This window comes from Aythya ferina (genome assembly GCF_964211825.1).
Source record: "Aythya ferina genome assembly, chromosome: 1".
In the NCBI taxonomy this organism is placed as follows: domain Eukaryota; kingdom Metazoa; phylum Chordata; class Aves; order Anseriformes; family Anatidae; genus Aythya; species Aythya ferina.
The window spans coordinates 20262909-20284479 of record NC_140296.1 but is presented as its reverse complement, the minus strand read 5'-3'; the positions used below and the strand labels follow the sequence as shown (position 1 = coordinate 20284479).

The 21571-nt window shown below is 34.7% G+C and overlaps 1 protein-coding gene across 8 annotated transcripts in view; it reads right to left on the bottom strand.

Annotated features, from left to right (window-relative positions):
* The window catches only part of SGCG (sarcoglycan gamma), a 134690-nt gene that overhangs the window by 41318 nt on the left and 71801 nt on the right, over positions 1 to 21571 (bottom strand). For all 8 annotated transcript variants that reach the window (XM_084497309.1, XM_084497310.1, XM_084497305.1 and 5 more), the window contains 2 exons: positions 6111 to 6212; positions 2875 to 2962 (listed from right to left, as the gene is read on the bottom strand). In XM_084497309.1, the coding sequence (XP_084353435.1) occupies positions 2875 to 2962; positions 6111 to 6212 (190 nt within the window). The remainder of the gene's footprint in view (positions 1 to 2874; positions 2963 to 6110; positions 6213 to 21571) is intronic.

The following is a 21571-nucleotide window of genomic DNA, read 5'->3' as shown; positions in this document are numbered from 1 at the left end:
AGAGAAACTTCGTTCATTCTTGAATAATACATGCCTGTTATCCTCATGTGACAAATTCCATAGAAACTCCTCAGGTGAAGACTTGTTTCACATCCCTCTTGCGAATTACTTCTATTGAAGACTGGGTATTTGAATCACTCTTAATAAGTTATTAAAATATTTTAACAGATCACTTAAATCACAGTCTTCCGTAAGTTAAAATGTGTTTTCATTATGATCTTATGAGTGACACTATATTATATTGTCATCTTTGAAATAATCTTTAATTTATCTATATACCACATCACAATGGCAACTATTCATATTTATAAGGTGAACTGAGTATTAAGAGGTAACTTCAGCATGCTGGCAACTGTGAAAGGCATTAATTCTTTAGCAATGTCTTGTGCATATGAAGTAAATTACCCATACTATTACCCAAAGCGTTTTTCACTCTTTTTTATAAGAGAACATCATCTTGCATGTATTTTGACCAGCTAAGGATGACTAAAAATATCAAACAATTTATAGATGGTCATTTAATCCAATAAATTGTAACTTGCCCCAGTCACTGTTGCTTGGCCATATCTTTAGGTATTAACAGAGTTCTTTACTCAATTAATTTTTACTGGTCTTTCAACACTTTATTAGTCTAAAATTAGTATTGTTTAATATTAGTAATATTTCATGTTAGTATTTACAATGCTACCAATTATCCCAGACATCATTTAAGACCAATTATTAATGAATTGAATAAATAGAACTGGCAAACAGAGATTACTTAGACATGAATGTATTTTAAGTAATATGTAAATGCATTTTCAGCACTTACTCTTGATGTAGTTCTGATTTTCCCATGCTCAAATCATTATCACACCCTCTTAAATATTTTTGTAGTAGTTTTAAAAGAGCAAGCCAAAGTGCTGTCAGAACTTCCCCCTTCAGTGTTGAATCTGAGTTGCTTTAAAACACAGACCACTTTTAAGAGGCTTGGGATGCAGGTCTTCCACTCTAAACTCTCCTCCTTCCTCATAGTTTCCTCACATATTGCCTAAGCCAGATAAAGCCTGTCTGGACAACATGAAGTATTGGGTTTTCCTTTGGGAATGGGTTAAAGATCATAAGATGTAACAATACTGACTTGCACATTAATGGGAATGAGGCCAGAAGAACCAGGTGATTAAAATCAGAGAAACAGAATTAAACTACCATTAAGGAAGGAAAATACTAAATATGGATAGTACTTGCTATAAATCAGTCATTATGGCCAAGTCTGCTTCTATCCAGCAGAACATTCCCCTCTAAATAACACAGTCCCTATATGATATTGGTTCGTATTGACCATTCCCAGTCAATCAAGTCTTTGGTTTACAAGTCCTCTTTGATCCAGATATCTCTAACTCTACAGAACAGATACGTTTAACTTTCTGTGTATTTAAGAAGGCACATTCCCATGCGTTCTCCATACCATTCTTTGTTAATGCTCTCAGAAGAAAGCCTCTGTGGTGACTGGGAAGGCGAAAAGAGGAAATTAAAAGAGAGAGGTCTGAGCTTTTTTTTTTTTTTTCTTTTGGCTGGCACAATAATTAAAATACCTCTCCTTTCAGTAAAATATGTAATTTAACTACTTTCAGCATTGCAGCCTCTTCATTAAGAAGAAAGATAAACTATGGATGACTATCTCAGATAGAGATCATTTAAGGATGTCAATTACAGTACAGGTGCCAAACACTAAATGAGCAATGCAGTTACAACACTCTTCAGTGCCTATATTTTTTCCCCCACAATGCTTCTTAAGTCTTCATGCAGAAACGTCTGTCTGAAGTGATGCACCTTACTCCTGCCAGTATGTCATGTTTCTGGCTTGAAATAAGGAGGTGCCTTATTTCCATAGGGACATAGTCCCATAAGCGCATTGTGAATATACTAAAATATGATAACAGAATTGAGTTCAGCAGAAATCTGAGCATTTCTTTTCATTTTCATGCAAAACCACCAATTAATGATGGGGTCACTCATCTGACTAGTGTCTAAACTCAATTCAGGGCTCAGTATTCATGAACATATGTACAACACACCTTTCCTATTAGCAGTTCTAGGTAATGCAGGCTGGACACAGCCTGTCAAACAATTCATCAGGCTTTCAGGTTACTGTCTGACATGATTTTACTTCTAAGTTTCTCAAATTGGGCAGGAATCAGGTTGGACAAATTAATGTGGTGATAAATGATCTGTTCTGTGGTTCACCCTTCCCAAAGGGCCTCCTGAGAACTTCTCATCAGGCAGGATGGGGACCTGACTACAGCACAAGAGTATATCTGGTCCCATGATGGGAATCCACAAGCAGACAAAATCAATAGCATATGTTACACATAATGGAAATTTTAACCATGTAATACGTACTGTTTTGGTCATGTGGTCACTGTATTGTTACCTATTGCAAAGTAGCTTAATGGCAGTATCAATAATATGAAACTAAAAGTACTGTACATTTCAAACCCTTCATTATTATCAAAATGAGATATGAGTTCCACTACTGTGATTTGATAAATATTTATGAGCATTTTTAAGAGGAATGATTCAGATCCTTATAATTAGCTTGAATGACCAAAAAAAAAAAAAAAGAGAGAAAACATTTAAAGACCAAATTGGGATTAATTAGTGACCTTTCCTGCATAACTCTGCAATAAAGAAGTGCTTTAAATATTTACATAATTAATGCTTAAGTGAGAAATGGAAATATACTGTTGCTATTTATTAAGTGGCAGCTGCACTATCTAAATGTGGCCGTAACAGTATAAAAAAATCACATTTAACTTTTTGTATTCTCCAAGCTCCTTAGAAATATTTATTAAATCCAAAAACAGTGAATAAGGAAATATTACTTAGACTTACCCACGTTTAATCTGCCTGTAACTTCTCCATTTGAATTGCGAGCATTCACAGTCACATTGTGAGTAGACTGGAGAAGCAGTGATGAGTCCTGAAGTATGGAGAAAAAACAGTAGATTCAGTTGAATACTTAGAACTGTAAATAATTTTCAAAATTTGGTCTGGGGTATATATTAACTCAGTCACTGAAAGAGCTCTGCAGTTACAAAACCATCCACAGGTGTCATCAAATAATTTGGGCAAATACCTTTGATTATTTCAAGTATATCAGATTTAAAATATGAAACTAATTATAGAGAATATTTCAAGTGGCCAAAATCTATGTTACTGGCCCATTGAATATGGTTGTTAATCTTTTAAAAAGAAAAATGCTTTAGTATTAGATTAATTACTTTTCTATACATAAATTGAGGCTTCCTACAAGGCAATGGCCAAATTATCAGGAAATATGTGATACAAAGAGAGTATTAGAAAGCTGTCTGTTTGTGACCTCAGAGGGGATTCTCATCCCTAGTTTCTAACTATTTGAATACTGTAAAATACCAGCCTCTTTCAAATATATTGCATCTGGTACCTCTTCTGGACTCAAGCCAGCATGTTGAAAGGCTAATCCCTGAAAATCACTCCCAAATCACGTTCGCATTGTAATCTAATATACAAGTTAACCTGAGAATTTTGAATATATTTTATACAAAGATTTTTGCTATAAACACTTTCCTAGAAACTGTGGTAAAAGCAATAAACAGTTTGGAATATGACTTACACATTTTTGTTAAAATGGATGTCTTACAAGTAGAAAGATAGGCTATCTCAAAAGAAGTCATTAAATAAGCAACATAAATGAATATCATTTTATAAATTACATCAGATAGAAATTATAAATTGTTATTGTTGACTTATAACAGTCAATGAAGATCAGATAAATACATTACATTTAAGTGCGTGTTCTAAATGACCCACAAATCTGGGCATCCCTGGTAAACTTATTTTGACTGCTATTGGTTGATTTCAAATATAATTTACTGATTTGTAATGTTAATTTGAAGTGTGAATAAACTATATTCTAAATCTGCAGCTGCCACATGTGTTGTTGACTAATTAAAGCCTAGTAACATATTTCTAAATGCTCAACTTTTATCTTGTTATGAATATGTATAAGCTAAAATGCAATGGTATTGCCCACAACTCTGTGTTGGCATAACAAAAGCATAAAGTTGTAATAGGCTCCAGAGATGATACACAGCGAGTAGATTTTCTGCTATATATTTTCTTAGCACTTTGGAGGCCTCATTAGGTGAGAAAAGCTGTTAGGAGACTACAAGCAGAAAACACTTAAGGCAAGGAAGAAAGCTGCTGTGATAGCCTAATTCTCTAACAGGCAAACTTAGAAAAAGAAGTCATAACAAATAAGCAATTTTATGAGAGTAAATATATTGAATGACACTCAGGAGATCAAGCTACAGGCAATTAAACCTCTCTAGAGGCTTATATTCAATAGAGTTCAAATGTTTCAAAAACAAGCATGGAAACAAATAAACAAAACCCTGATGAATGATCAGTTCATAGGGGGCAGAGCCATCCAGCAGCCTCAAGGCTCTAATTAATACATGCTACTAATGATCACAATGGGTCATTAGATAGATGGGTGTATATTAGATGCCACCACACATCTTCCTTCCTATATGGTACTAAAGGTATTAAGAGGAATATTTTAAAAAAGTACAAAGGGTAGCTGAACATTGCATACCTATTTTTCTGTGCAGTGAGCTACTAAGTATTAGCTATGTTGCTTTTAAAAAGTTACATGTTTTATCAGATAATAAAAAATCAAGAGAAATTCAATTTTAGCACATAAATACTGTTTACACTGCCTATGGGGCAGAAAAGAACACAGCATAAGAAATAAAATGAAACTACAGTTTTAGTAACAGCATCTCTGTGTCTAAATAAGAGCTGTTCCTGCTACTGGAAAAAATTACTGCAGAAAGAAAGAAGAAAGTCTTAATAAAGTATGTTGGCATTGCTTGAATTTCAGTCACTGAACATTTTAATTACCTAATCCTAAATCCTATGTCAACCATGTTATCTGATAAATTTATTTACCTTTTCTTTTGCCATAGCAATACAAATGCTAACTTTTTCTTTAGTTTCAGAAAAGTCTAATACCTGGCTATTCTTTCTATTGAAGTAGTAAGGATGATTATGAAGTAATGAAAGAGTCAAAGCTGGCTTTTACTCTCATTGAGTAGTGCTTCATCCTGTGAAATGTCCAATTGGTTGATGATACTGCTCATAAAATATTTTGTGAGTTTGTATGACAGAAGATAGCTCCAAAAACTATTTTTTTTTTGTTGACAAGAAACAGATATTGCTCAAAAAAAAATAATAATAAAAATCCACCTGCTTCAGAATTCACCTGCATAATTCAAAACCAATTCAGATTCTATCTTCATCAAAACTCAGTACTTTAATAGAAATCTTCCATACTATACCTACTATTCCATACTATGCATACTATTACTGTTGTTTTAAAGTTAAACTGCTTATGAAATACTTCCTTTGACCATTTTTTTTAACCTCAATAATAGTAATAAAATTTTTGGTATACATAAAATTCAATCTGAAATATTTCCATTAAGTCTTGTTGGTTTTACATACACATATATAAAGGTGTCATGCACTTAATTCTGCTGTCCTAGAGTGATAAAAACTGAACTTAATATAGAAATTATAACTTTTCCTACAGCATCCACTAATTTTAGAGATATCTACACAGTTCTGTAAGCTTATAAATTCTGTAATGTATGAATAAACAAAACAAGCAATTTCACAGGGAAGCATACATAAAAATATTCTAAATAAAAATAATTAAAAACTTTCTATACATTCTTAAAAGCATTGCTTATGCACATCATCTTTCTTAATTCGTTTTTAAGCAATTTGTAAGCATATGCCTAAAAGAAAAATGTTATAGTATCTGAACATTGACCTAACGACCCTGCTTGTAAAATATTTATTATATTCTTGCATACTTCAATACAATATTTATATATCTACAAAAATATTACACACATGCAAAACTGTGAGTGCATAACATGTATAAAAATACATATCCATATATTTACATTATACGTATATATATATTTTTCCCCCTGACAGGTGTTGAGACTTAACCTAAATTCAACTGCTCATAAGTGCATTAATTTTATTTCAGTATTTTTGTAAGATTAATTGCTTACCACTCTAGAATGTATTTCTTTGGCATAAAGAGGGAATAAGAATTCTGATTCCCCTTCTAGACGAAGGCCTTCTTTTGTAACACGTAGATGTCCCATTCCAGTCTGAGGAGAAGAAGCAAGAAGTATGTGCATTTTAGTATTGTTGCCATATTTCTCTTTTGTTCATTTCAGAAACTGAAAATGTCCAGAGCTGTCTGCCTAACCTCTATTTATAAAGATACCCACACTAATGCATTTAATTTTTTGTGAATTCTTCACTTATATCAAGAACATTTTTCTTTAATAAATTGTAGCTTTCAAGAAAAAATTAGTAATTTTTTTGTTTGTTTGTTTTCTTGTTTTTAAGGGAAAAATACAATATTCATTATCTTAAAAGGAAGTGTATTTGTATTGCTTGTGCTGAAATACTTTTTGTACTTCTAAAAATCATGAAAAATAGTTTTACACACAAATGCTCAAAAAACAAACCTTATGGTCATATCTCAAGATTTATTCTATCAGCGTTATACTTCACACAGAATGCAACACTTCTAAGCCCATTGACGGGACAAAGGGAGATTTATATTTGTTTGCATTTTCAATAATGTCTTCCTTCTTTTTAATAGTTTTTCTTTCTTGGGTTCATTCTTTTCCTCCTCTGATCGTAGGCTCAGGCTCCTCCTTTCACACTATCATATTACTTTCTCCCTCACCTGCTTGCTAGTTTTTGACCTCATTCTCTTAGTCTCTTTCTCACAATTCTAGCCCAGCTCCACCTTCCACACTTTCAACCCATTTTAAACTTTTCTTTCTTTTACCATTATCACAGCATTGATAATGTGAAAAATGAATCTGGAAATACTACATTAAGCAAATCAGAGGACTTTTAGGCTTCAGCCAAAGGACATTTCTCACAGGTATTTAGATAATTTATAAAGGATTTGCCCCCTGCACCACCAATATAGAGTGAGAAAAAAGCTGAAAAAGTATTACAACACTTACAGCTCAGCCACATACAAAATTATTCCAAGTCCAAGCTGCCTCAAGCTACAAGAAATAGGTGGGAGAGCTAAATAAAAACAATAAATCCAAAAACTATTTCTGTTCCAAATATTTTTCAGGCTTTTCTCCATGTAAGGAGAGAAGAGGTAATAGATGACAGGCCATAGATCAATAACCTATTCAGCTAGTTAATTAAAAAAAGCATTTTTTACCACTGGAAAAAAATGTAGCTTTAGCTGTAATTATTTTCCAATATAGCATGTTCTCTCCAATGAAATGATATATTTTATATATAAAAAGTTAAATAACTTCTAACCAGACTACGTTGAAAAACTTTTTTTTTTAAAAAAAAACAGGCTTAAAGAAAGATGAAGAGAAACAAACTTGGCTTAAATTCCATAAGGTGGGAAATCCTCATGTCAGCAGTTCATTCTGCTGGAGAGTACCACTACGATTCCTCCTTGGTATGAGTTTATTTAAGGAAAGAGGCTTTTAGAATAGCTATCCATGGAATCTGTTATTTTGTGTCAAGTATTTTACAGCTTTGAAATACATAGTGTACTGACTTTTCTCAGTACACTAGATAAAATTTCTGAAGTCTAGACCATTGCAAAGCTTTTTAAAAAGTAGCTAGAATACATATCAGGAGTCTAAACTAAACTAATACCTGTGATGAATCCCCTATGTAATCCCCCTATGTAACCTTCATAACGATTTCTAGGCACCACTGAATGATTCAGGTATGTGATTTTTTAGTGAAGACTATAGACTATTTTTTCTAACTTGTAACACAAAACAGAGATAATTTCAACACTATAAAAACACACAGATTTTAAAACAAATAGAGGTTTTAAGACAAACACTTTTGAAAAATATAAGAAAAATCATGATATTCTAGAGAAATACTGGTAATAGATGTCTGTCATTTAGTTAAATAAATTAAGGATCTGATTATCTGCTCTCATCTCATGCCTTTTCCCATGAGGTGAAAATAGACTATATTAAACGTCATTAGTTTTTAACACAGTTTTCTTATTTTTCTTGGAATATAGGGAACTAAGTAAACAGTATATTATAGAGTAAGCTAAAAAAAAAAAAAAAAGACTGACAAATTTGAAATTTAAGAAGGTAGAGGAAGAAGTAGCAATCAGGGAAAATTATAAACTCTTGGGTGACAATTTCTATACTGACTTTGGCATTGCCAAGAGACAAAAAGCTGCAACTGATGCTGAAAATGTAAATTTTGCAACTTACTCTGCACACGTTTTCTAATGGACTCAGATTTTTCTCTAATGTTTATTCCAAAAATGCGGTACAGACAAAAGAATATTTGACATCAAGAATAATACACCACATGGCAAAATTTAACATTTTAATTTACTTATATATTTATGTTCTTATTTTCCACAAATCCAGACATACCACTCAGGATTACTTTGTATAAGTCCTCGAGTATGCACCATTTTCTTCATCAAATATTTCATTTAGGCATTAGCACAATGCTCACATTCTTACATGTTTGAGTAAGAGCCTCATCATCCATTCTCATCATCTGGCCATGGGGAAAATTCTATTATTTCCCTTTGATAATAGGTAAAATGAAGTTACACGGAATGTAAAAGAGACAGATTTAGTGTGAACAGGTACCGTAATGTACTGAGATGCAATGATAAGTTCCATAAAAAGGAAGAGTATAATGGTAACACATTATGTTCTTTAAAAAACCTTTCTGCTTCTTACGTTACCACTCAGGAGAAGCCAATTATAATTTACCGAGTATTGTGACTTCCTCAGTGATGAGTAACCTTGATGCTTTCCATCTCAAGGATTTGATTATGTTCCTCTTGAAATCCTTGGATAAAAATATTTTATTGACGTGAGGAAAAGGTCCAAATGTAAGTTAGATGCAGGCTTTGATACAGTTATACAATAAACTATTGATTAGGGAGAAACGTGCTTCATTAAACATAGCAGATGTATAGTAAGTCTGGACTCCTGCCGTCCTGATGCTGGTGACTGTCACTGATTGATTGTGCTTATCCTTAGCCCTACACACCGCTGTGTGTAACACCCTGAGACTCCTATGTTTTCCAATTACTAAAAGCTCACAGAAAGGCAGGGACTGAGCTGTATAGAAGATGAGGATGAAAAGGTACTTCTCTGTAGACACTGAGCAGATTTTGCTCGCCCTGCAAGTTTACTGTTGTGGGAACCTCTGGCACCTACCAAAACCTTTCAAAGTAAAGATACAATTTAGCAACAGTGTTCAAAAAGGTGTGACCAGTTATTTATTTCAAAACTGGCAGATTCTAATTGGAATAAGAGGAAGCCTTCCAGAAGCCTTTTTCATCATTTGAAAATGCTCCTGTAGAGGTAAGCACTTGTAGAAACAGAGCCAAGGGATTCTATAATAAATGCAAGCTCTGAATGGGTTCAAGCCTCTTAAAAGGTCAGCAAAAGGCTCTTTGATTTGGAAATCTCAGTTTAAAGCATATTTGAACTCTATTTATCCAATTACATACATCAGATACTCCAAAGTTCCTAAAATAATTAGCTACCACTACTAGAATATTAGATAAGACTCATGGTGCTATGGAACATTTGCATGGGAGGACCATCTTGGATGGGCTATCCAAGTCTTAGACTCCGCAACATGACAAATGTGAAATAATTTTCCTCTGAAAAAGGGGAAAGCAGTTCTGTTCTCCACAAAGTATGTCCAGGAGAGGTTCAGGTTGGAAATTAGGAGACATTTCTTCTCGGAAAGCATAGTCAGGCACTGGAATAGGTTGCCCAGGGAGGTGGTGGAGTCACTGTTTTTGGGGTTGTTTAAGGAAAGGTTGGACATAGTCTAGTGGGTGACATTAGTAGTAGGGGTATGGTTGGACCAAATGATCTTGGACGTCTTTTCCAACCTTAATGATTCTGTGATTCCATGTTAAGTCTAGCTAACAGGTTGAAGGAGGTGATTCTTCCCTTTTCCTATCATGACACCCCACTTGGAGAAACGTGGAGTAATGCATTCATCTCTGGGGCACACAGCATATTAAAGATGTGGATCTGTTCAAGTGGATCCAAAGGATGGCCACAAAGACGATAAGATGGCTGGAGCACCTCTCCTATGAAGAAAACCTGAGAAAGTTGGGGTTATTTAGCCTAGAGAAGAGAAGGTTTGTGAGTGACCTTTATAGCAGCCTTTCAATACCTAAGAAACGATGGGGTTTATCAGGGAGTGTAGTGACAGAACGAGGGACAATGGTATTAAACTAAAAAGAGTGTGGTTTTAGATTAGATATTAGAAAGGAATTCTTTACTGAGAGGGTAGTGAGGTACTGGAACAGTTTCCCAGAGAAGCTGGAGATGCCCCATCCCTGGAGGTGTTCAAGGCCAGGTTGGATGGGGCTTTGAGCAACCTGGTGTAGTGGGAGGTGTCCCTACCCATGGCAGGAGGTTGAAATTAGATGATCTTTAAGGTCCCTTCCAACCTAAACTATTCTATGATTCTATAATTCCATAATTCTACGATTATATGACCAAAAAAGTCACATGGAATGTGATGCACATTGCTGTGGGACTATCAAGAGGGGAAAAAAGCAGCTCTAGGGCTCTTGTACCCACACCAATTTGCTCTCAGGCAGGTGAGCAACATACAGACTATAGCTTACGGATTCAAAAGAGCATCAAATATATATTCAGGATTTATCTCCCAAGCCAACATAATAATGTAGAGGTCTGCTGTTTGGGGTACTTGGCCCTTAAAAATGAGATGAGGCATAAGGAATATTCATTCAATTTATGCCAAGTGTTTCTCATCACCTAAATTCAATCAGTACCCATAGCTTGCATTTTCCTACCAATGTAGGAACTGACATACATGGGGACTCACTACTCTTGGTCAACCACTACTTTTATTACATCGTATCGTATCGTATCGTATCGTATCGTATCGTATCGTATCGTATCGTATCGTATCGTATCGTATCGTATCGTATCGTATCGTATCGTATCGTATCGTATCGTATCGTATCGTATCGTATCGTATCGCATCGCATCGCATCGCATCGCATCGCATCGTATCGTATCGTATCGTATCGTATCGTATCGTATCGTATCATCACAGTTTCTGTACTTTCTCAGAATGTTAGTCTCAACTGAAGTCCTCAAACTCCTCTAACAATGGAAATTAAACTTCTGGTCTATGTAACAGCTAAAAGCTGCACAGGAAGTTACGTATTCTCCTCTTTTGGGAAGAAATCAGATGCAGAAAAAACAAGCAACAGTAAAATCTTTAAGTTAAATCAGACAGTAGTTTAGACATGCACTCATCTCAATTTTAAGTGGTTCCTATTTCACAACTTAATAGCATATTTGATCTGTAATACCAGTTCCTTGAATATTTCAAATTTTCTGAGTATTAGAAGTCCACACATACTGTAGTTGCTGATTGAAACTGATAATTATATTAACTTCAGAGTAGATTGGATGCATTATTTTGATTCAGGTAAACACCTTATCTTATAGGATACTTGCATCCTACTTTTAGGTCAACCCAGGGAAAGACTTTGGCAAGTTCTGACTGAAACATCATTTGTTGTGCCCCAAAGGTAGTTCAATTAATGGCTTTATAGATCCAGCTTTCACTGCAGTATTTCTTGCAGCTATTACTATTTAGAGAACTTGCTTTGCAAACAAGAGCATACTGTTTCATTGAGATAATAGGGCTTTGGGTAGAGATTGTTAAAGAGCAATCAGCAAAAACAGGACTGGTAATGAATCTGATGAAACTCTCTGTTTGACTTACAATATCTATTTTGGAGCTAAGTACGTGCTTGGTATAATAACATTACTGATACCTCATCTCATTTTCTATTGCAAGGACTCTATTTCCTGGGCTCAGACAGAGAAGGTTATCCAATTCCTGTTCTCAGATGACAATGGTGTCTTTTTTGTCAAAGATATTGGTCAAATCAGAACAGTTAGCAACAGCAAGCATTCCTGGTATAGAAGTTAATCTCACCTGGCCAGCAAAGGGCTAGATAAGTCCTGAAACACCACTCCCTGATATGATTAGAATGATTGCAGGTAATATTCCCTTGTCTAGAAAAGTAGATGGCCACTCCAAACTCAACAGTTTTGTACAGAAATGGCTATGAAAGATGCCAAAAACATTTTCTTATTTTTGATGAATTTTTTTTTATAAAATAAAGTGAAAGCTTTAGGACAATTTGTATATTTCCCAACACAGTTAATGAGGAGTTCTAAAAACATTTACATTTTAATTTTATATTATTTAAATTATATTTATACGTTGTCAAATTACTTTTTTCCCACTACTGTATGTATACAGAAATATGTATTTGGAAAAGTTTAGTAAGCCGTCAGTACAGGTACATATTATGCTATTTAAGTGTGGAGAAGTATGAATTCTCATTATCACTTTGCTTGAGCAGACACTAAGGCACAGACAAATGTTTTAACTGCAAGAGATTTCAAAAGCTAAAAAATAAATAATTTCTTTCAAATATATGAGACCATTGTAAGATGTACACAGAATACATATGGAGATGCTACCTGGATTCTTAGTGAAAGGAAAGAATTCTGGACAACTTATTTGAGTAAAAAATGATCAGACAAAACACGTAAGGTAAATTTGGGGCCATTAGTATGAGGATCTGATACAGACCTGTGGAAGGCTTTTGAGAAACCAAGAATATAATGGCTTTCTGTTTATTTCTGTGGACATGACAGGCAGGTTTCTTTAAGTGAATGAATAACAATGGAAAACATACATTAAATAAACAAGAATGGAACAAATTGTGGGAGTGATCATCTGCTCCTTGAGTTTACAGATTTGGGGATTTGTAAAAACAATGGTAAGGCTACTAGTAAAATCTTTATTACATACCTAAATATCTTCAAAAAACATGTAAAGATATCATAGAAAACCACTGTTTTCTCGTTTCTTTGTACCAAAGGCAAAAAAAAAAAAAAAAAAAAAAAAAAAGAAAAAGAAAAAAGTGTACAGCTTAGCCATAGGCTATTGTACAATTCTGAAGAATGATATATTCAATTCTTTGTTTTCTACATAATGGTCCTCCATAAAATAAAATAATAAAAAAATAATAAAATAAAATAAAATAAAATAAAATAAAATAAAATAAAATAAAATAAAATGTATAATTTAAACAAATATATATAGGCAGCCATCATTTGGGAACAGTGATTACATTTCTGTCTCACTGATCTCTACTGGAGCTCAGTAAGCTCAGGTCATTTTAACGTTGGACTCAAAACAGACGTCCTAAGAGTCCCACACTGAAAAATAGCAATTGAGAAACTGCAGAGTGAATGTTTCTGATCAGATGGTGGGATTTCATGCATTCTCCTGAAGAAGATGGCGGCTCAAGGCTTGGACGGGTGTACACTTTGCTGGGTTAAAAACTGGCTGGGTGTCTGGGCCCAAAGAGTTGTGGTAATGGAGTTAAATCCACTTGGAGGCCAGTCAGTAGTGGTCACTTAGATATCCACTGTCTCACAGAGACAGTGGGAATGGTTGTGGTCTGGTTGGAGGCAAAATATATTTAATTTAATGGAAAAATGCAAAACACAACTCTTCAGGATTGTTCAGAATAGAAACTATGGAATATTATTGTTCTGACTTGAGAATTTTTTAGTAAAAGGATGAGAATTTGTGAATAATTAACTACGTTTGCTTTTGCTTGATTATTAAAAAATGTGGCATCTTCAAAATGACAACTAATTCCATGGAGTATACACTGTTAATGATGAAATTTGTGGAAAGGCTGTTCAGATTCATTAGTATATGTCTCTGCAGTGAAGGAGAACTCTTGCCATGAAAGAATGTTCTTTACTCTACATTTTATTGCTGATAGTCAGGTTTTAAATGTTCTAAATGATTGGTCACCCACAATTTAATATGGCATGCTATTGCACAGCCTAGTAAGTCAGAAAGTGTTACTTGATTTCCAGTTAAAAATATCCTTTCTTAATGCATCATATTTCTAGTTTCATATTTTGCAAATTTCCTTAAATGATCCTCTCCTTCATAAGTGTCTGAACTTATCAAGTGCTTAAATAGTTGCTTAAAGAAGTATTTAAATATATAATAAGTTAATTTATTTCTAAATGCATATAATATTCATAGATCTAGACTGGTATCATTGTCAGCTAACTAATGAACAGATGTATGTTTTGTTTAGTAAAATAATATAAAGTTACCTCTTTGACATTTTCTCATGCCATTAAACTTCAAAAAGTAATTAAAAATCAAATTTAGTACTTAATTTACATTGACGATTAATTGCACATAGGAACCCAAGAAAATTAGCAAAATGGTATATCAGGGAAAAAAATTTTGGGGTACAGATATATGGGTAGAGTAGTCATTAACTGAGACAAAAGAGGAAAATACATGCGAATGATATTTGGAAAACATTGTACTTGTCAGGACAATTGCTGCAGCTGGACAGTTTATTCCAGTCCCAGCAATATGTGTGCATGAAAGAGAAACTGGAAGACCACTCTCTAATCAAAAAGTACAGAGACCTTCCCAATTCTCATTGCCTATGTCTGTATGTCCAGGTGAAGTGCAGATATGAGAGCATGTAAAATTTGCCCTGTCCTTAGGAAGAACCATGGTTAGAATATGCATTGATGGACTGGACATCATGTGCTTGGCCTCCATATACCAAGTTAATTCCAGTCATAATAAGGTGATCCACAGATTGTTCTAAGGCTTAGTATTTGGGCTTGACTTTCTACTTGTTAGTGACTCAGACACAGGTAAGGTTTAACATGCAGGAGAGCATGAGACTGGGTGCACATTCAAGTCATGTTTAACTGACAATGCAGCTAAAGTAGTAAAGACCTTTCTGCCTCTCTTACTTGCACTGAGATTGAAGTTTTGTAGCAGAGAAAAACCTGTGCTACATGCCAAACTCCAGTCTGGAGAAAGGCAACTAGTTATCCTGGGGAGCACATTTGTTTCATGATTCTGTCCTTATCAACCTGAAATAGAGCAGGGTTCTCTTGGCCTTTCTTGTTCCATGAAACCGTAATAGCTGGGCATTTGTGAAAACCCATGTAACCATGTGTTTCTCCATCAGTTGCTAAAAAGAATCAGAAATACTCTTTGGCACACAACTGTTCCTGGCATTACGGTAAAGCAGCATCACGTGAATGATATAATTGAATAAGTCTTCACTGATTACAGTGTAGACACAATGGATCAGTATTAAGGGTGAAGTTCTGAATACCAATTCTATATGTGACAGCAGAGTAGGAAAGCTGAAGACGGTTGTATTCAGGAGAAAATGTGAACTCAGTCTCATGAACCTTGTTTTATCTAAGGAATATAAAGGTATGGGAAAAGTAATACTGTGAAAAGAAAAAAAAAAGTCATAAAAATGTCAAAAAATATGTATTGATCTGCCACCATGCAAGCAAAAGATTATAGTTGTTAAATCGTATCAGTTACATAACAAACTGAGAAGCCAAATTCCTCTTGTTAATGCCTCATGCTAAGCAGCTAATCTTTGTAAAGCTTTCTGATGCTAGAAATCTATAAAGCATTGTTATTCAGATTAGCTTAACACTGTCCAATTTCCCCAAGTTATTTTCCAGTCATGCAGCCTTCTAGAGCTGTGTTAGCATTGAATCGGTATGTTGGGCAATTATTATTCGGGATTTTAAAATAATTTAAGAATGAAATTCCAACCTACAGATCCTCAAAAGTCCTGCTTACTTGTCCAACAGATCTAGAAATATTGATATAAACACAATCAAAATCCCATAAGTAACTATCTTATGAGTAAAGTCTACAGGGATAAAGAGTGGCAATGTACAGATGTCTTTTTACATAAGAACAAGTAGTTGCAGGAGTTAACTGGGATGTTGCACTCCCAGATTAAAATTCCTCCTTTCCCTGGGAAAATCTGTTTTCATATCTTCTTCCATAGATCCATGCTCTATTCAACATATTATAATACATTTGCTGTTATGAATGTTATAAACTCTTTTTCTACTTTGTTTTTCTAGTTTTCTTCATATAAATTCATTAAATAGTAATTGGAACAGAAGCTACAACAGAAGCCTCTGTCTCCAAGATAAGTGCCATCATCATCTGACAGTTAAATCAAGTGTTATCTCTAGCCCAACAAAAATTGAATTATTCCATATAAATTAAAAGTTTAAATTAGAAAGACTGACAGATGCCCAATTTTGTAGGCTATACCACAGTAAGGAGTTGAAAAAGAACAATGAGAGTAAAGGATATTCTTATATTCAATATATTCAGTATTTTCCTAGTTAAGTATTTTAGGATCTGATAGTATGTACAAGGATGAACTTTAATCTCATATGACAGCACCTAGCCCATTAAGTGATGGCCTTAAAATTAAAATGTTATAAGCTAAGAGTCAGTGGATCATTTTAAAATTGCACAATCATTTTTATCAATTACAAAACAACAAAGTAAAAGAGGAAACTAATACATATTTTTCCCATGAAGCATTTCTTTTCTGTTTCTCAGAAGCATAGGATATATTAAAAATGAGTTTTTTGTGTAAAATCACCAGTATAATACAATTAAAAGAAAAAAAAAAAACACAACATGATATTCTCTCTTGGCAACATCAGATGGACAAGCACAAGATAAAACTTCTAAAAAACGAAAATTAACCTACATTTTGTCAATATCACTCTTCTACTGGGGGGCTCAAAACTGGAGGCAATGTTGTACGTGTGCTTTAATGAGTGCTGAGTAAAGGGGGGATAATCATTTCCCTCAGTCTCTGGCTCTGCCCCTGCTCACACAGGATCTGTTGGCTTTGTTGCTGCCTGGAAACCCCAAGGGAGGCAGAACTACATGTACAGGCTATCTTCCAAGCCTGATCATCCAGTCGATTTTTTAACCCATCTGGTTGCCCATCATGTGGGCAACTAGGATACAATAATATTGTGGAAGAATATTGAAAGCCTTGCTAAATTCAAGGTAAATGACATACAGTACCCTCCCCTCATCTATAAATCCGGACATTTTATCACAGATGTAATCACATTGGTCAGTCATCATACACCTTTACTAAATCTATGCTTACTGTTCTCATTTATCCTCTTCTCTTTCATGCACCTTGAAATGTCTTCCAAGAGGACTTGCTTTACCATTTTCACAGGAACTGAAGTGGGATTGAGCAGCTTGTAATTCCCTAGGCTGTTCATTGGACTTTTTTTTTTTGGGGGGGGGGGGAAGATGGGGAGACAAGCAACACTTGCCTTCTTCCAGTTATCATGGATCTCTGCAGTCTCCATAAAATTTCAAACATGAGTTTGTAAGGCCATCAGACAGTTCTCTCTGCACCCATGGACACAGACGAGCTGGTCCCATAGGATTATGTAGGCTGAGGTCTTTCAAACAATCTCTGATTCTGCCCTCATGCACTGCTAGTAGTTCTCCTTTCACTAAGCAGAGGCCTGGGAGAACTTGCTGGTGAAGACAGAGGCAAAGAAATTAATGAGCACCTCAGCCTTGTCTGTGTCTGCTGTCCCGTTTGGTAATGGACACACATTTTCCTTGTTCTTGTACTACTAATGCAACAGAACAAGCCCTTGATGTTCCCTGAAAGTCTTAAATAAATCGGAGTTTTGGCTTTGCTGACACATGAAGCTTGATACATTTGCTTGCCCAGTCAATGTTTCTAAATTTCTTCTAGGAAGCTTGTCCCTGCTTCCAACTATTCTACATTGCTTTTTGCATTGGAGCTCCATTATGAGTACACTGTCTACATAAGCCTGACTACTTAATCTTCCTGAGTTTCAGGATAGATCATTCCTGCATTTGAAGAATATTGTTCTTAAATGTCAGTAAGTTTTCCTGAGTAACTTCACCCTTCAGATCTGCCTCCCTTGGGATTCTGTCTCCCACATGGAATAAACCAAATCTGCACCACTGAAGTCCAGGGTCTGTACTCTGCTACTCTCCTTCCTCATTCCCTTCAAGATCTTGAATTCCACTATTTCACAAATACTGCCATTGATTACCACACTTCCCTAGATCTACTTTGTTCATGAGTAGCAGATCCTACTGTGTGTTGCCTCTAGTTGGCCCATCCAGTATTCATAATCATCAGTTATTCCAGACACCATCAAGAAATCTTGACTGCTTCTATCCTGCCATATTTGTCCTTTCAGCAGCTGTCAGGGATGTTAAAGTCCCCCTTTTCAGAACTATCAGACCCCTCAGAATCACTCACGTCTTCTGACATCCTGGTCCTGTTGCAGCCCCAAATTCCTTAGGATTCTTAGTTTTTAAACTCTTAGGACTATCAGTCCCCTTTAGTTCTCAGAAAGCCTCAATACATAAAAAAATGAAATCTGGAATTTCCATTTCATGAGCAATTTTGATATGTTATGTCCACGGGAAAACACCACCAACACCACCAACAAAACAGCAACCACCTGCAATTTTTTCCAACTTTCTAATTTTCATGCAGTTCCAGTTTTTAAATTGTTCTATTTCACCTTATTCACCAAGCTGAAGGCATAAATACTTAATCCTGTCTTCTCTAAAACAGATGAATATAAAGAATTCATAGCTTACTTCCCTCATCTCCCTAAATAACTTGAGACCCTGTTCCCCCAAACTCTGGGAGAGAAAATGAAAAAAAGAGTGAGCCATATCTGACACTCATAAATCAATCTGCACAACCTGGAGATACTCATATACTATGGAATTGGAGCACTATGAGAAAAGGAATACATTCTATGTTCAGGTTGTTCCCTTTTAGCCTAGTTTTTATGAAATTGAATGAAATTCTGTTCAGTGTAGTGATGCTTATTAAATTCTGAAGGCCTCTCAAACAATGGAGTTCAGAAAAGTCTCTGTCTTTCATCATCCTTCTGAATTTCTACAAGAAGATTAAAATCTATTCATCTTGCAGCATGTCTATGTCTGGTTCGTGTTCTCCTTTATCAGCTTACCTTGTTTGCTAGTATTTATCATACTGTCCGTTTTCTGGGGGGGCGTTGAGACAGAAGATGTATCCATGAATTAATTCTATGCCAAAGCCATAGAACTCTGTTTTGCCATAGAACTCTACATTGCCAAAGCCAATGCAAACTCTGTTCAGAGTTCCATTATTATTTTTATCTGTATCTATATCTATTAATGGATATAACGTATGATCATATGATGCTTGTATATTCTAAAGTATATTAGTAAAATACCTTTTTAAATACTCCTCATGTGTGTGTTTTTTTTTTTCTTCTAAATATGTTTATCAACCTTAGAAAGAATAATACAGATTGTTCCTGATATTATTTTACAGAGAAACAGTTGTTAAAATTTTGTTTGTTATTAATCTGATATTTTTAACAGAGATGACATTTAAATGTATTTTTTAAAACTAGGACGGAATACTTCTTTAAGTATATGTTAAAAACAAAGTATCTATTATTATAATTAAGCATAATAAGTAGTATAATGTCTACATAGTATACCTGGAATACATAATAAATATAAAAAGTATCATCACAGCTAACAGACTAATATTTGCCAAATAACTGATGACTGCATAGGATATTTCACAATTACTTTTAACCTCTTCCCAATAATGAGAATGTTTAGTTGGGTAAGTATTGGGTATATAATAATCAACTGATTTCTTAGATAGTAAATACCATTTGTGGGTAGAACTCAAGAACGATAAAAAACAGTTTCTTAAAATATACTGCTACCACTCTTTTTTCTAACGGTTAACCAAAAATTGGAGGCATAAAAGCTTATTTTCATCAGGAAAATCATTTGGTCATAGTATTGGTGACTTCTATGACTGTTACCTTCACTCTTTACAAACGGTATTTCCTTAGACACAGGAAAGGACTGTGATCCTTCGATTATACTTCCAGACTTGAACAAGCAGTATACTCCTGTTATACTCTTACTATACCCTATACTCTTTCTTGGACTTTTCTGAGAGGCTAGCAGCACGTCTCTGGATGTTATTTCTGGTATCATCTGAGTTGCTTCTTATCTTGACAAGATACTAAAACATTTTTCCATTTCTTAATGGTGTTGCACATACTTTTGCCAAGAATTGTGACATACACCTCTACTTTGCCCAACTATTACTCTCGTTCTAGAACTGAGTTTGGTAGTTCCCTAGAATTAACCCCTACAGAGGACAGCATTGCAGTTAAGTCACTATTTCACTGTCAGAGTATGTCAGGAATACAGATTTTTTAACAGAGAATTAAGAAAATCCTTATAGCCATGGCATGCACAGTCCATCCATCAGAAGAGTATAAGCCTGCCCTACTTGAGCTGTTATTAAACCACTCTTGTTGCCATGGCATAAGGATGTTGTGCTTCAGCAGTTTGACCCGTTTAGTGCCTTCTTCACAGACACCTAGTAGGAGACAGTGGTTCCTGAAGTGGAGTTTCTGAGACTATTCTGTTAGTCCTGACTGATGTTAGAGAAGAAACACCCAATTTCATACAGAGAAACCAAGCCAATGGAAAACAAATTTAAAAACTGCTTAAAAATATCAGCCACACAGAAAACTATTTTAACAATTATTCATATTTCCTGTGATTCATGATATGCAGACACTAAGTGCTCATCTTTCATGTGAACTGCATAACAGAAAAATTATATGTGATCTAAGATGTTCCACACTGTAATTTCTACGGCAGTAACACTGCTGAAAAGAAATTATGTGGGGGAAGAAACTTGATGGAAATTCAAGCAGCAGTACATATTAGCAAGTAGCACTTAAAATTAACCTATTTTCTTTATAGTAAGAGAACGCAAAGTGTAGAAATGTTTCTGTGAAGTTCTAATACCCTCCATTTAGTGACAGAGGTGTAACAATGATAGATAATGGCAATTTTCTTCAATAGCAGGGCAGAGCTGTAGGAATTAACTATTATTGTTTTCCTTGTAACTAGTTTACTCATATCATCTCTATATCACAACTGCTTATTAGGGACAAATTAGCTCTTTGATATTCACTGATGCATTTTATTGCATTCTGACTAAAGCTATATCTTGCAGACTTCTGTAAGTTACCCCCTAATCTACTACACACAAAATTGCATTATAAATATTAAAACACATATGGCAGTGGAAAGTTATTACATTTTTTTCCTGAATAATACATCTGTTTAGCCTCAGGCATGAAGTAATAATAATTACCTCTGAGCTTTAATTAATTGGTCAAATAAATTGTTAAATTTTAGATGCTGATAAACAAGAGAATTAAAACAAGAAAAAAACAGCACCTGAGAGCAATCTTTTAACACTAGTCAATTCTAGTGTATAAGAGAAAATGACAGCACATGTTTATAAAATATAAACTAAACAGACTATGATAGAACAATAAAATACATTCTCTTCACAGTAGTTAGAACCCACTTCAATAAAAGGTATCAACAACCTCAATATTTTGAAAATTAATGCTAA